The following is a 16,755-nucleotide window of genomic DNA, read 5'->3' on the forward strand; positions in this document are numbered from 1 at the left end:
CCCACTTTCAGAGAACTGTGTCCCTGTACCCCTGGGTCTCTCTGTTCTACAACACTCCCCAGGGTCCCTGTCTACCTGTGACTCCACTTTCAGAGAACTGTGTCCCCGTACCCCGAGGTCTCTCTGTTCTACAACACTCCCCAGGGTCCCTGTCTACCTGTGACTCCACTTTCAGAGAACTGTGTCCCCGTACCCCGAGGTCTCTCTGTTCTACAACACTCCCCAGGGTCCCTGTCTACCTGTGACTCCACTTTCAGAGAACTGTGTCCCCGTACCCCGAGGTTCCTCTGTTCTACAACACTCCCCAGGGTCCCTGTCTCCCTGTGATCCACCTTCAGAGAACTGTGTCTCCGTACCCCTGGGTCTCTCTGGTCTACAACACTCCCCAGGGTCCCTGTCTACCTGTGACTCCACTTTCAGAGAACTGTGTCCCTGTACCCCGAGGTCCCTCAGGTCTACAGCACTCCCCAGGGTCCCTGTCTACCTGTGACTCCACTTTCAGAGAATTGTGTCCCTGTAACCCTGGGTCTCTCTGTTCTACAACACTCCCCAGGGTCCCGGTCTATCTGTGACCCCACTTTCAGAGAACTGTCTCCCTGTACCCCGAGGTCTCTCTGTTCTACAACACTCCCCAGGGTCCCTGTCTAACCGTAAGTCGTTCCAGAGAACGGTGTCCCTCTACCCTAAGTTGTTCTGTCACTCCTCCTCATTCTCTCGCCCCTCCGCGCCTCCATCTCGCCCCTCCGTGCCTCCCTCTCACGCTCGGGGCTGTTCTTTGTTTCAGATGAGCTTTATCTTTGCGGAGGTACCGACAGCAGTCTTCCTGGATAGCTACCTCTGTGTAGCTAACCACACTCTCTTCAGCGTGAAAAACTGTGGTGAGTAATTGTTACTGGCACTGGGGTGGGGCGGGGGGCATCGTTCAACCATAATTACACAAGATATAGGAGCAGAATTGGGCCATTTGACCCGTTTCGTGCCAACGATCTCCTGCCTTCCTCCCGGCCCCCTTCATGCCTTGACCAATCAAGAATGAGCCCTTGTGGGCCGAAGGGCCTGCGCTGTGCTGTACTGTTCTATGTCCTATGTGATAATGATCAGTGAGGCACAGAGAACCTCCGTTTACTGACAAGAGGATCTCCCTGTGTGCTCCCTACTCGAACCCCTGACCCTCCATGAAGAGTCAATGGAGAGGAGACGTATTACCCGGAGGAGAAGGCTACCCTGGCCAGGCGTCCCTCGTGGTCCCCATCTCCACGTGTCTGTGGGGTCTTCCTTATCCGCGATGGTTGGTCTCTGCCAGCTGGAGAACTATCGCCCCTGCGTATTTGGTGCTCCCGGGTTTTATACAGTTCCTCATCAATTAAACCATTGGATCTCCATCCCAATGGCTGAAGGTCACCTGGCCTACCTGGGTCACCTTCTCCCTGGTCATTGTACAGGGCTACAACCAACATTGTCCCACCCCAGCCTTGTGTAGTTGTGCCTTTACACTCTGACGGGTCCAGACCAGTTAAATGAGGCAACCGCGACAGAGTCGAACGAGGTAGCTACTCCTATGAGAACAGTCTCGTATTTAGCAGTTCCCTTGTGCTCTGACTGGATTATCCAAGAGCAAGAATGAGTTCAGACTTCTGTGTTCCCTGTCCTTGATTACTTTACTTTATACTTTATTGTCGCCAAACAATTGATACTAGAGCGTACAATCATCACAGCGATATTCGATTCTACGCTTCACGCTCCCTGGATTACAAATCAATAGTAAATATTAAAAATTTAAATTATAAATCATAAATGGAAAATAGAAAAATGGAAAGTAAGGTCGCGCATAAAAACCGAGAGGCGGGTCCGGATATTTGGAGGGTACGGCCCAGATCCGGGTCGGGATCCGTTCAGCAGTCTTATCACAGTTGGAAAGAAGCTGTTCCCAAATCTGGCCATATGAGTATTCAAGCTCCTGAGCCTTCTCCCGGAGGGGAGAGGGACGGAAAGTCTGTTGGCTGGGTGGGTCGGGTCCTTGATGATCCTGGCAGCACTGCTCCGACAGCGTGCGGTGTGAAGTGAGTCCAAGGACAGAAGATTGGTTTGTGTGATGTGCCGGGCCGTGTTCACGATCTTCTGCAGCTTCTTCCGGTCTTGGACAGGACAACTTCCATACCAGGTTGTGGTGCACCCTAGAAGAATGCTTTCTACGGTGCATCTATAAAAATTAGTGAGGGTTTTAGGGTTTCTTCTGGCCAGCAAAGCCATCAACATCTACCTCAAATACAGTCACCTGCGGCAACAGGTTCACCACCCTCGGGCTGAAGAAACACCTCCTCATATCTGTTCTAAAAGGACACCCCTGTATTCTGAGGCTGTGTCCTCTCCACATCCACTCCATCTGTGTCCTCTAGTCCTAGACTCCCCCACAGTAGGAAACATCCTCTCTACATCCATTCTATCTGTGTCCTCTGGTCCGAGACTCCCCCACTACAGGAAACATCCTCTCCACATCCACTCTATCTGTGTCCTCTAGTCCTAGATTCCCCCCACTATAGGAAACATCCTCTTCACGTCCACTCTATCTGTGTCCTCTGGTCCTAGACTCCCCCACTACAGGAAACATCCTCTCCACATCCACTCTATCTGTGTCCTCTGGTCCTAGATTCCCCCCACTATAGGAAACATCCTCTCCACATCCACTCTATCTGTGTCCTCTGGTCCTAGACTCCCCCACTACAGGAAACATCCTCTCCACATCCACTCTATCTGTGTCCTCTGGTCTGAGACTCCCCCACCATAGGAAACATCCTCTCCACATCCACTCTATCTGTGTCCTCTGGTCCTAGATTCCTCCCACTATAGGAAACATCCTCTTCACGTCCACTCTATCTGTGTCCTCTGGTCCTAGACTCCCCCACTACAGGAAACATCCTCTCCACATCCACTCTATCTGTGTCCTCTGGTCCTAGACTCCCCCACCACAGGAAACATCCTCTCCACATCCACTCTATCTGTGTCCTCTGGTCCTAGACTCCCTCACCATAGGAAGCATCCTCTCCACATCCACTCTATCTGTGTCCTCTGGTCCTAGACTCCCCCACTACAAGAAACATCCTCTCCACATCCACTCTATCTGTGTCCTCTGGTCCTAGACTCCCCCACTACAGGAAACATCCTCTCCACATCCACTCTATCTGTGTCCTCTGGTCCTAGACTCCCCCACCATAGGAAACATCCTCTCCACATCCACTCTATCTGTGTCCTCTGGTCCTAGACTCCCCCACTACAGGAAACATCCTCTCCACATCCACTCTATCTGTGTCCTCTGGTCCTAGACTCCCCCACCACAGGAAACATCCTCTCCACACCCACTCTATCTGTGTCCTCTGGTCCTAGACTCACCCACTATAGGAAACATCCTCTCCACATCCACTCTATCTGTGTCCTCTGGTCCGAGACTCCCCCACCATAGGAAACATCCTCTCCACATCCACTCTATCTGTGTCCTCTGGTCCTAGACTCCCCCACTACAGGAAACATCCTCTCCACATCCACTCTATCGAGGCCTTTCGACATTCGACAGGTTCCAACCCTCCTTAACCTGAATTCCAATGGGTGGAGGCCCAGAGCCATCAAACGCTCCTCACATGACAAATCTTTCAGTCCTGGAATCATTTTCGTGAACCTCCTTTGAACCCTTTCCAAGTTGAGCCCGTCCTTTCTTAGGTAGGGGGCCCAAAACTGCTCATATACCCCAAGTGAGGCCTCACTCTGATTCAGACAGAGAGCGGAGGGTGAAGGAAGTGTATGGTCCAGTGCAGGTCGATTGGGCTAGGGTGAGTATTGGATCAGATGGGCTGAATGGCTGTATGCCATGGCGTGTGCCGTGATCAGTGTGACCCAGTACCCACTCATGATCCTCATGTTCCCCCACCTCCAGGGACAGACGCCAGGGGCACAATCGAGGGCCTGAATCGAACCGTCCTCCGAAAGCTTCCTCAAAGCATCAGTCTGATCAAGATGGAGAGCGTGTTGATGGGAGTGGCCTTCCTCGCCATGCTAATGGTAAAGTTCCCCTCTCTCCCTGCCATTCCTGTCCCTGTCCCTGTACAAGTGTCGTTTAGATGTCGTTATGTACCTGCCTCGAGCACTTCCTCTGGCAGCTCGATCTGTAGGCAGACCACCCATATCCCTCTAAATCTTTCCTATCCGTGTCCCTGTCCAAGTGTCGTTAATGTACCTGCCTCGAGCACTTCCTCTGGCAGCTCGTTCTGTAGAAGGACCACCCGTATCCCTCTAAACCTTTCCTATCCGTGTCCCTGTCCGAGTGTCGTTAATGTACCTGCCTCCAGCACTTCCTCTGGCAGCTCGTTCCACAGACAGACCACCCTCTGGGTGGAAAAGTTCCCATGCACAAGGCCATGCTGACATCCCAAATGTGAACCTTATGCAGATGGACTACCCTCTGGGTGCGTTTGATTGCTTTTATTCGATGAGACGTCATGTTGAAAAGTCAGAAAGCTGTGTTATAACTTTATAAAAACTGGTTTCGCCACATCCGGAGTATTGCACACTGTTCTGGTCACCCCACTATGGGGAGGGTGTCGAGGTCTTGGAGAGGGTGCAGGAGAGGTTCCCCGGGGTGGTGCTCAGTTTTGGGGGCAAGTGCTTTCACAAGAGGCTGGACAAACTTGGACAACAGGAATTCTGCAGACGCTGGAAATTCAAGCAACACACATCAAAGTTGCTGGTGAACGCAGCAGGCCAGGCAGCATCTCTAGGAAGAGGTACAGTCGACGTTTCGGGCCGAGACCCTTCATCAGGACTGACTGAAGGAAGAATTAGTAAGAGATTTGAAAGTGGGAGGGGGAGATCCAAAATGATAGGAGAAGACAGGAGGGGGACGGATGGAGCCAAGAGCTGGACAGGTGATTGGCAAAAGGGATACGAGAGGATCATGGGATGGGAGGTCCGGGAAGAAAGACAAGGGGGAGGGGGGTAAACCCAGAGGATGGGCAAGGGGTATAGTCAGAGGGACAGAGGGAGAAAAAGGAGAGAGAGAGAAAGAATGTGTGTATAAAAATAAGTAACAGAAATAACAGATGGGGCACGAGGGGGAGGTGGGGCATTAGCGGAAGTTAGAGAAGTCGATGTTCACGCCATCAGGTTGGAGGCTACCCAGACGGAATATAAGGTGTTGTTCCTCCAACCTGAGTGTGGCTTCATCTTTACAGTAGAGGAGGCCGTGGATAGACATGTCAGAATGGGAATGGGATGTGGAATTAAAATGTGTGGCCCCTGGGAGATCCTGCTTTCTCTGGCGGACAGAGCGTAGGTGTTCAGCGAAACTGTCTCCCAGTCTGCGTCGGGTCTCGCCGATATATAGAAGGCCGCATCGGGAGCACCGGACGCAGTCTATCACCCCAGCCGACTCACAGGTGAAGTGTTGCCTCACCTGGAAGGACTGTTTGGGGCCCTGAATGGTGGTAAGGGAGGAAGTGTAAGGGCATGTGTAGCACTTGTTCCGCTTACACGGATAAGACAAACTTGGGTTGTTTTTTCCGAAGTGCCAGAGGCCGAGGGGAGATCTGATAAGAGGTTTATAAGGTTATGAGAGGTGTAGATAGAGTGGACAGAGTGTATCTGTTTCCCAGGGTTGGAATGTCTAATACCAGAGGTGGAGTTTGAAGTAATTTCAAAAGAGATGTGAGGGATAAGTTTTCTTTGAACAGAGAGAGTGTTGGTTGCCTGGGGTGGGGGTAGAGACAGGAACAGTAGAGATGTTTAGACAGGCAGATGAACGTGCGGGAAATGAAAGGATACGCACATTGTGTAGGCTAAGGCATGAAGACCGAGTTAATTAGTCAGGCACAAAATTGTATGCTGTTCCTGTGCTGTGGTCTATGTAAAAGTTGCCCCTCAGGTCCCCTATCAAATCTCTTTCCCCCCATTGTGCCCTCTGGTTCTTGTGGCTCCGACCCTGGGGAGAAGACGTCCTCATATTTCACCTCCTAGTCCTTGGCCCATTTCGTCAGCAGATCGGGATCCTGGGTTAGCCTTGGAGAGCATACTTCTCCACCCACCAGACTCCCTAGATTGAGAACCTGTGAGCTTGGAGGACTTGGGATGACCTTGGGCCAATGCATCCTTCACGGCCTACCGACTGAGGCTGTTGAAATTGGAGTAATTTTGTCACCGAGGAACCCTGAAATGCTTAGTGTTGGAGCCACAGGGACCTACAGCACAGAAATGAGTCCTTCGGCCCATCTAGTCCATACTAAACCATTTAAACTGCCGACTATGATTGACCTACACCGGGACCATGGCCGGTACGTACCCCTCCCATCAATGTATCTATCCAAACTTCTCGTAAAGATGTTGAAACCGAGCTCACTTGTGCTGGCAGTTCACTTCCACACTCTCACAGCCCTCTGAGTGAAGAAGTTTCCCCTCACGTTCCCCTTGAACCTCTCACCTTTCCCCCTTAACCTCTGACCTCTGGTTGCTGTCCCACCCAACCTCAGTGGGAAAAACCTGCTTCCATTGAGGCTATCTGTTACGTTGTCCCTTTCCACGCCCCGTGGCGCGTTGAGCAGAAACCTTCCCATGGAAACATAGAAAATAGGTGCAGGAGTAGGCCATTCGGCCCTTCGAGCCTGCACCGCCATTCAGTATGATCATGGCTGATCATCCAACTCAGAACCCTGTACCAGCCTTCTCTCCATACCCCCCGATCCCTTTAGCCACAAGGGCCATATCTAACTCTCTCTTAAATATAGCCAATGAACTGGCCTCAACTGTTTCCTGTGGCAGAGAATTCCACAGATTCACCACTCTCTGTGTGAAGAAGTTTTTCCTCATCTCAGTCCTAAACGGCTTCCCCTTTATCCTCAAACTGTGACCCCTCGTTCTGGACTTCCCCAACATCAGCAACAATCTTCCTGCATCTAGCCTGTCCAATCCCTTTAGGATTTTATACGTTTCAATCAGATCCCTCCTCAATCTTCTAAATTCCAGAGAGTATAAGCCTAGTCGATCCAGTCTTTCATCATATGAAAGTCCTGCCATCCCAGGAATCCCGATCCTTTAGCCTTTTGTCTGCTTTTCATGAGGCCGAACGGCTGGCTCTATGCTCGTCCCCAGCACGGATCGGAAAGCATGCAAGGAGCCGGCTGGATTCGAACCTGGGTCCACTCGCCTGGAAGTGTGTGGCCGATGCCATGACACCACCAGCCAGCTCATTTACCCTGTCTATGTCCCGCATCGGTTTGTAATCCTCCACCAGATCTCCTCGCCATTTCTTATGTTCCAAGGAGTAAAGTGCTAACCTGCTCAGTCTTTCCTTCTAACTCAGGTCCCACAGACCCGGCAAAATCCTCGCATATTTTCTCCGTACCTTTCAGCCTTATTGACCCGAACCGCACACGATAGTCCAAATTAGGCCTCACCAGCGTCTCATACAACTTTAACGTAACACCCGGTCCCCAGTATTCAATATTTTGTTGACGCAGGTCAGTCAGTGACGCAATGCATTGAGCTGCAGTACAGTAAGACAATAACAGAATACAGAATAAAGAGTCACCAGCTACTGCGAACGGCAATATGGTGTAAGATAAGTGAAACTGCGCCCCCCCTCCCCCCCCCCCGCCGTCGATTTCTTTGGCTGCATCAGTCCAGTCCTGCCAAGCCTGTGAGATTGGGATGGCTCCCCCCACCTCAAACCCCGGTCTGTGTGACTTGCTACCCTGTTACAACTCAGTGCCAAGAAACAACGGCACACTGCATACGACAAGAGGAATTAGATTTATGAGCGTTAACTTAGCTAAAGGGTGAGTAAAGAAAAGAAAGAAACAGGCAAAAACAGCCCGTTATATTTAAACAGTCAAAGGTGCACAGATTGGAGCTCAACTCTCCCAAAGGTCGTATTGACTGACGCTCAGTAGACCTGCTCACCTTACTCCATCGAGTCACGGTCCCCCACCAGATCGAATCCTATGACCGGTTCTCTCCAGCGTCTTCTCTCTTCATCTCCCGCGAACGAAGGCCCCAGCTCACACGCAAACGACACCTGCTCCCTGGTATGGCTGACGATCCAAAGTGCCCGTTATCTCTAGCCGTGACCCAAACAGTGCTTCTACAGCAAGACCTTTATGTTAGCAATGAAACCTCTCCCAGGGTGTCACAGTAGGTAAAGTTTGTAAACTCTGTCCTTCAGCCCAGTGCCACGTGCCTGCAGGAGTTATCTTCTGCCTGATGGGAGAGGGGAGAAGAGGGAATGTCCCATCTGGGTGGGGTCTTTGATTACTCGGTCTGCTTTACCGAGGCAGCGGGAAGTGCGTGAAGGGGAGGCTGGTTCTGTGATTTGTGGAACTGGGTCTGCAGCTCTCTGCGGTTTCCTACGAGCATGGGTAGATCAGTTGCTCGACCAAGCTGTGGCGTGTCCGGACACGGGCACCAGTAAAATGTGGTAGTGGTTGACGGGGACATGCTGGTATTGGTGAGGTTTCTTGGCTGTGTCATCTGTCCAGTTGGACCAGTTGGCGATGCTCAGAACCAGGAGCTTGAAAGTCTTAACCCCCTCGTCCACAGCACCGTTGATGGAGATGGGAGCACCTCCCTTCATGACCTCAATGACCAGTTCTTTTGTTTTACTGACATTGGCAAAAAGGTTGCAGTCGTGACACCAGGTCACTAGGCTCTCAGCCTCGGATTTCAGACCTTGGAGAATAACCCTCACGACCCAGCACACTGCTAATATCGAGATCCTGGTCTGACCTGGGACAATAACCTTCACGACACACCACATCTCCGAGATTGAGATCCAGGGAGACATTGGACAATAAATCTCACAACCCACCACACCATCTTCGACAATGTCTCCCATCCACTACATAACGGACTGGGTGGGCACAGGAGTACATTCAGCCAGAGGCTCATTCCACTGAGATGCAGCACAGAGCATCATAGGAAGTCATTCCTGCCTGTGGCCATCAAACTTTACAACTCCTCCCTTGGGGGGGTCAGACACCCTGAGCCAATAGGCTGGTCCTGGACTTCTTTCCATCTGGCATAATTTTCATATTATTATTTAATTATTTATGGTTTTATATTGCTATATAATCATACTCTATTCTTGGTTGGTGCAACTGTAATGGAACCCAATTTCCCTCGGGATCAATAAAGTATGTCTGTCCATCTATCTATCTGTCTAAACCTCATGATCTACCACACCCCTGAGATTGAGATCCTGGGGTGACGTTGGACAATAACCTTCACTACCTACCACACCCCTGAGATTGAGATCCTGGGGTGACGTTGGACAATAACCTTCACTACCTACCACACCCCTGAGATTGAGATCCTGGGGTGACGTTGGACAATAACCTTCACTACCTACCACACCCCTGAGATTGAGATCCTGGGGTGACGTTGGACAATAACCTTCACTACCTACCACACCCCTGAGATTGAGATCCTGGGGTGACGTTGGACAATAACCTTCACTACCTACCACACCCCTGAGATTGAGATCCTGGGGTGACGTTGGACAATATAGCAACTAGACTACTTGCCCTAACCTCCCCTTGAGAGGAACCCCTGCAATTTCCCTGCGAGGCAACTCTCCCTCCATGCGAGGACCCGCCACAATGACTTGCTTTCTCCTGACCAGATCTTGACCCTGTGTGGTCCAGCGTACCGTCCAACCGAGGAGATTGACCTGAGGAGCATTGGATGGGGAAACATTTTCCAACTGCCCTTCAAGCACATGAGGGATTACCGTCTGCGCCACCTCACCCCCTTCTTCATCTACAGCGGCTTCGAGGTGCTCTTCGCCTGCACTGGCTTCACCCTGGTGAGCTGGGGGGAAGTCATTCCCGAGCGGGGGAGAGCAGGAGGAGATGGAGGAGATGGACAGTCCAGGGGAGGAGATGGAGGGGATGGTCAGCTCAGGGGAGGAGATGGAGGGGATGGTCAGTCCAGGGGAGGAGATGGAGGGAATGGTCAGCTCAGGGGAGGAGAGGGAGGGGATGGTCAGTCCAGGGGAGGAGAGGGAGGGGATGATAAGTCCAGGGGAGGAGATGGAGGAGATGGTCAGTCCAGGGGAGGGGATGGACAGAGGAGATTGTCAGTCCAGGGGAGGAGAGGGAGGGGATGGTCAGTCCAGGGGAGGGGATGGACAGAGGAGATGGTCAGTCTAGGGGAGGGGATGGTCAGTCCAGGGGAGGAGATGGAGGGGATGGTCAGTCCAGGGGAGGGGATGGACAGAGGAGATGGTCAGTCCAGGGGAGGAGAGGGAGGGGATGATCAGTCCAGGGGAGGGGATGGACAGAGGAGATGGTCAGTCCAGGGGAGGAGACGGAGGGGATGGTCAGTCTAGGTGAGGAGATGGAGGGGATGGTCAGCTCAGGAGAGGAGATGGAGGGGATGGTCAGCTTAGGGGAGGAGATGGAGGGGATGGTCAGTCCAGGGGAGGAGATGGAGGGGATGGTCAGCTCAGGGGAGGAGATGGAGGGGATGGTCAGTCTAGGGGAGGAGATGGAGAGGATGGTCAGCTCAGGGGAGGAGATGGACAGAGAAGATGGTCAGTCAGGGGAGGGGATGGACAGAGGAGATGGTCAGTCTAGGGGAAGAGATGGAGGGGATGGTCAGTCCAGGGGAGGAGATAGACAGAGGGGATGGTCAGTCCAGGGGAGGGGATGGACAGAGGAGATAGTTGTGGAGGGGGTGGGGAAGGATGGGAGGGGGAGGGCTGTGAAGGGGGTGAAATCTAACTATATCTCTCTCCATATCCTACCTTCTCTCCCTCCCTTTCTTTCTCCTCCCACCCTTCTCCCCCCTCCCACCCCCTTCTCCCTCTCCCCTCCCCCTCCCCCTCTCCCCTCCCGCACCCCCACCCCTCCTCCCTCTCCCCTCCCCCATCCCTCTCCCCCTCCACCTCCCCCTCATCTCCCTCGCCCAGTCGTATGGAGTCTGCTCGCTGGGGATGCACCACCTCTCAGGGCTGATCATGACTTTCGGTGCCTCGGCCTCTCTCTTCTCCCTCTTGGCGACGCCCATCCTCGGCCTCTCCCGGCGGGTGCCCCTGCTGGCTGGGGCCCTGGTCCATGCCATCCTCATCGTGGCCCTCTTCTGCTGGGCCCCCACGCCCCGGGACTTCGGCTCGTCCAACCTCGGCACCCTGTACCTGGTGGCTGCCCTATGGGGACTGGGAGGAGCCCTGAACAAAACCGGGCTCGCCGGTGAGAGGGGGGAGGGAGGGAGAGAGTGGGGACAGGGGAGGGGGGGGAGAGGGGGAGAGGGGGGAGAGGGGGAGAGAGTGGGGACAGGGGAGGGGGCAGAGAGAAAAGATAGAGAGAGGGGAGAGGGGGCAGATCCGTTGCAATTCTTTGAAGAAATAACAAGCAAAACAGACAAAGGAGAGTTTCTGGGTGTTGTGTATTTAGATTCCCAGGCTGCCAGCCAAGTTAGGAACCCACGGTCTGACCGGAAAGATCCTAGCACGGATAAAGCAATGGCAGATTGGCAGGAGGCAAAGAGTGGGAATGAAGGGAGCCTTTGTTCTGGTTGCCTGCCGGTGACTAGTGGTGTCCCACAGGGGTCTGTGTTGGGACCGATTCTTTTTATGTTACATTGTCACCGAATTGGATGATGGAATTGGTGGCTTTGTGGCCAAGTTTGTGAATGGGACTTGGGAGTCTTCGTGCAGGATCCCCTAAAGGTTATGTCAGCGTTCGTCTCGAGAGGACGAGCATATAAAAGCAAGGATGTAATGCTGAGGCTTTAGAAAGCACTGGTGAGGCCTCACCTGGAGATTGTGAGCAGTTTTGGGCCCCTTATCGAAGAAAGGATGTGCGGACTTTACAGCGAGTTTAGAAGAGGTTCAAGATGAGTTTGGGAATAAAAGGGTTAACATATGAGGAGTGCTATGGTGTGGGAGCCTAGGACCAGAGGACACTGATAGAGGGGATGTGGAGAGGATGTTTCCTATAGTGGGGGAATCTCGGATCAGAGGACACAGATAGGGTGGATGTGGAGAGGATGTTTCCTGCAGTGGGGGAGTCTAGGACCAGAGGACACAGATAGAGTGGATGTGGAGAGGAGGTTTCCTGTAGTGGGGGAGCCTAGGACCAGAGGACACAGATAGAGTGGATGTGGAGAGGATGTTTCCTATAGTGGGGGAATCTCGGATCAGAGGACACAGATAGGGTGGATGTGGAGAGGATGTTTCCTGCAGTGGGGGAGTCTAGGACCAGAGGACACAGATAGAGTGGATGTGGAGAGGATGTTTCCTGTGGTGGGGGGAGTCTAGGACCAGAGGACACAGCCTCAGAATATGGTTGCCCATTCAGAACAGGGATGAGAAATTTCTTTCGCCAGAGGGTGGTGAATCTGTGGAATTTGTTGCCACAGATTGCCGTGGAAGACATTTCATTGGGTGTATTTAAGGGAGAGGTTGATAGGTTGTAGGTGTGTCAGGCTGTGAAGTGTTACGGGGAGAAGGCAGAAGGTTGGTGTCGTGGATCGGCCAGGATGGGAACTCTTCATGCTATCAGTGTCGATGGGCTGAATGGCCTATTTCTGTCACTGTGTCTTATGGCCTGATGGAGGGGGAGCGAGGGGAGGTAGAGGGGGGAAACGGAGGGTGAGAGTTGGTGGTGGAGACGGGCAAGAGGCAGGGGCAGTGAGGGAGAGGGACAGGGGGGCGAGGGAGAGTGTGCAGGAGGAAGGAGGAGGAGGAGAGCAATGCCAGGGGGTGGGAGGGGTGTTATGGGTGATGTAGGAAGGCAGGAAAGTGAGAGTGTGGGGGGGTGAGGTATGGAAATGGAGAGGAGACTCCCTTCCCACCTACCCCCTCCACTCTCCCCCCTCCCCTCTCCATCTTCCCCATCTTGCGTTCTGCACCCAGACTTAGGCTCTTCCTCGGTCTCTATCCTATCCCCCAAAGTCTCATTCTCGCCCCAAATCACACCCTTTCCCCAGTCTCTCCCTCTCTCCCCCCAAAAGGCTTTCCCTCACTTCCCATTCTCTCTCTCACCCTGTCCCTCTCTCCCCCGAGTGTTATTCTCTCTCCCCCCGTCTCTTTCTCTGTCCCATGTCTGTCTCTCTCTCCCTCAAGTCCCCCACCCTCTTCCCCCGAGTCTCTCTTGCCTTGAGGTATGAATTTGAATTATGTATTGATGTACAATGACTGAAACCTCTCTCCCACCCATACCGTCCCTCACCTGATCACCCCTCCACATCTCCACTGCCACTTTCCTTTGCTGCTCCTCTCTTCCTTCCTAATCCTCTCATTCCCTCTCTTCCTTCCTGTGCTCCCCATGTCTGTTCCCCTCTCTCCCTTCCCTCCCTATCTCCCCCTTCTTTCCCCTCTCCCCATCCCCTCCCCTCTCTTCCTCTCTACTCCGTCCCTAATCCTCTCTACACCCCATCCCTAATCCTCTCTACTCCCCATCCCTAATCCTCTCTACCCCCATCCCTAATCCTGTCTACGCCATCCCTAATCCTCTCTATCCCCATCCCTAATCCTCTCTACCCCGTCCCTAATCCTTTCTACGCCCATCCCTAATCCTCTCTACCCCATCCCTAATCCTCTCTACCCCATCCCTAATCCTCTCTACCCCCTGTCCCTAATCCTCTCTACCCCGTCCCTAATCCTCTCTACCCCCATCCTTAATCCTCTCTACCCCCATCCCTAATCCTCTCTACCCCGACCCTAATCCTCTCTACCCACTATCTCTAATCCTCTCTACCCCCGTCCCTAATCCTCTCTACCCCATCCCTAATCCTCTCTACCCCCTGTCCCTAATCTTCTCTACCCCCTGTCCCTAATCTTCTCTACCCCCTGTCCCTAATCCTCTCTACCCCGTCCCTAATCCTCTCTACCCCATCCCTAATCCTCTCTACCCCATCCCTAATCCTCTCTACCCACTGTCCCTAATCCTCTCTACCCCATCCCTAATCCTTTCTACACCCATCCCTAATCCTCTCTACCCCATCCCTAATCCTCTCTACCCACTGCCCCTAATCCTCTCTACCCCATCCCTAATCCTCTCTACCCCCTGTCCCTAATCCTCTCTACCCCCATCCTTAATCCTCTCTACCCCCGTCCCTAATCCTCTCTACCCCGACCCTAATCCTCTCTACCCACTATCTCTAATCCTCTCTACCCCCTGTCCCTAATCCTCTCTGCCCCCTGTCCCTAATCCTCTCTACCCCATCCCTAATCCTCTCTACCCACTGTCCCTAATCCTCTCTATCCCATCCCTAATCCTCTCTACCCCGACCCTAATCCTCTCTATCCACTGTCCCTAATCCTCTCTACCCCCGTCCTTAATCCTCTCTACCCCCTGCCCCTAATCCTCTCTATCCCGACCCTAATCTCTACCCACTGTCCCTAATCCTCTCTATCCCGACCCTAATCCTCTCTACCCACTGTCCCTAATCCTCTCTACCCCTGTCCTTAATCCTCTCTACCCCGTCCCTAATCCTCTCTACCCCATCCCTAATCTCTCTACCCCCTGTCCCTAATCTTCTCTACCCCCTGTCCCTAATCCTCTCTACCCCTGTCCCTAATCCTCTCTACCCCCGTCCCTAATCCTCTCTACCCCGTCCCTAATCCTCTCTACCCCGACCCTAATCCTCTCTACCCCCTGTCCCTAATCCTCTCTACCCCGTCCCTAATCCTCTCTACCCCCGTCCCTAACCATCTGTCCCACTTCTCCTTCACTTCCACTCTCTTCCCCTCCCTTCTCCACCACTGTCTTGCCTCCTACTGTCCCTACCGCCCCCCCTCGCCTCTCCATATTGCCCCCTCCCCGTGCGTCACTCCAGTGATCCTGGGAATATTTTACGAGGCCAAGGACCGACAGGATTTCGCCTTCTCCATCTACCACTGGTGGCAGGCCATGGCCATCTTTGCTGTCTACCTCTGGTCCGGCACCTACATGAAGGTGGGCAGTCTGGGGGAGAGGGGAGAGATGGCTGTCTCTGTAGTGGAGGAGCCTCAGGACCGGGGCAACTGGGAGCAGGAGGGGTGGGCCAGGAGCATGTGATGGGCTGGTGAGGAGGGAGATTCACTCTGTGTCTGACCCTGGGAGTGTGTGATGGGACAATATGGAGGGAGATTCACTCTGTGTCTGACCCCAGGAGTGTGTGACGGGACGGTGTGGAGGGGGACTCACTCTGTGTCTGACCCCGGGAGTGTGTGATGGGACGGTGTGGTGGGAGATTCACCCCGTGTCTGACCCCGGGAGTGTGTGATGGGACGGTGTGGAGGGGGACTCACTCTGTGTCTGACCCCGGGAGTGTGTGATGGGATGGTGCGGAGGGAGATTCACTCTGTGTCTGACCCCGGGAGTGTGTGATGGGACGGTGTGGGGGGAGATTCACTCTGTGTCTGACCCCGGGAGTGTGTGATGGGACGGAGTGGAGGGAGATTCACTCTGTGTCCTACCCCGGGAGTGTGTGATGGGACGGTGCGGAGGGAGATTCACTCTGTGCCTGACCCCGGGAGTGTGTGATGGGATGGTGCGGAGGGAGATTCACTCTGTGTCTGACCCCGGGAGTGTGTGATGGGACGGTGCGGAGGGAGATTCACTCTGTGGCTGACCCCGGGAGTGTGTGACGGGACGGTGTGGAGGGGGACTCACTCTATGTCTGACCCGTGGTGCCTGGGTTCTGCAGGTGAAGCTGGCCATCATGTTGTTCACCCTGCTGGTCTCTGTCATCTCCTACCTGTGGATGGAGAGGAAACTGGCACGCAAGGTCCCCTTTCGCATCCCCCGCATCCCCAAACCCCGGCACAAGGTACGAGGTTACCGTTACCTGGAGGATGACAATTCCGACCAATCGGAGGAGGAGGACAAGGACGTAGAGGAGGTGGCAGAGGAGGACAGGCAGAGTTCGGAGATCGAGGAGGAGCCTGCAACAGGCCCTGACGCTCGCTGAGTCAGTCCGCTCCGGGGGGGCGTGGAACCCGGCTTACCTGTAGCCCGTATGAGATCGGGGTGTTTCCTTGTCTTCACCACTCTTCACCCTCTCCCCCATCTCCCATTTCCCACCTCCTTCCTCGTCCATCTCATCTCTCCCTCCCGACCGCGCTCTCATCTTGCCCCGTCCTGAGTGTCCCTCCCTCCCTTCACCGTCCTCTCCTCCTCGCCCAGTCCTCACCCTCCTCGTTACCTCCTCCATTCCTCTCACTCCACTCTCCTCACCCCCCCATCGTCTTGCCCCGTCCCCCCTCTCCTCACTCTCCCTTCCCTCCCTCCCCACATGGTGTTTTTCTACAAAGTTCTTTTTATTAAAGTTTAATTATTCCATAGCTTGTTGTGCAGTCATTCAGCGCAGACCGGCCCTTCGGCCCATCTCTCCCATGCTGACCAAGGGCTCATACACAGGGACAATGCGAGTCTGGCTCAGCTATGGAGGGTGGAATTCCCCCTCAGCCTCCGGTGAGCCAGTGGAAGGTAGAGGGAGCACAAAGGTAAGTGGGTGATGATACTTTTTATCTCTTCAGAGACGAGGCCTCCGTCACTTGGGGTCGACTGTGGAAGCTGCGTCCCAGCTCTCCACGTGATAGGCAAGCCGGGGCAGTGCGACACGGAGCGCAGGGTCTTGCCCTAGTGGCAGACTCCCGCTCTGCACGCAGCCCATCAATCCAAAGGAATGGCAGAGTTTGGAACCAGGAGCCGCCAGTCAGCGTAGAACTCAACTTTGGACAGCCGCAGGGACTGCAGCCCCAGACTTTTCCCCTCGGAGTTTACTCCTGAA

At 53.8% G+C, this 16,755-nt stretch overlaps 1 protein-coding gene across 2 annotated transcripts in view; it reads left to right on the plus strand.

Moving 5' to 3' along the window:
• unc93b1 (unc-93 homolog B1, TLR signaling regulator) overlaps positions 1-16,306 on the plus strand; it is a 38,871-nt gene extending 22,565 nt beyond the window's left edge. For both annotated transcript variants that reach the window (XM_072250743.1, XM_072250744.1), the window contains 6 exons: positions 785-878; positions 3,926-4,050; positions 9,656-9,838; positions 10,946-11,225; positions 14,818-14,936; positions 15,670-16,306. In XM_072250743.1, coding sequence (XP_072106844.1) covers positions 785-878; positions 3,926-4,050; positions 9,656-9,838; positions 10,946-11,225; positions 14,818-14,936; positions 15,670-15,933 — 1,065 coding nt within the window. In that variant the 3' untranslated portion in view covers positions 15,934-16,306. The remainder of the gene's footprint in view (positions 1-784; positions 879-3,925; positions 4,051-9,655; positions 9,839-10,945; positions 11,226-14,817; positions 14,937-15,669) is intronic.
• The last annotated feature ends 449 nt before the right edge of the window (positions 16,307-16,755 follow it).

Source organism: Mobula birostris, unplaced genomic scaffold (genome assembly GCF_030028105.1).
Source record: "Mobula birostris isolate sMobBir1 unplaced genomic scaffold, sMobBir1.hap1 scaffold_613, whole genome shotgun sequence".
Lineage (NCBI taxonomy): Eukaryota > Metazoa > Chordata > Chondrichthyes > Myliobatiformes > Myliobatidae > Mobula > Mobula birostris.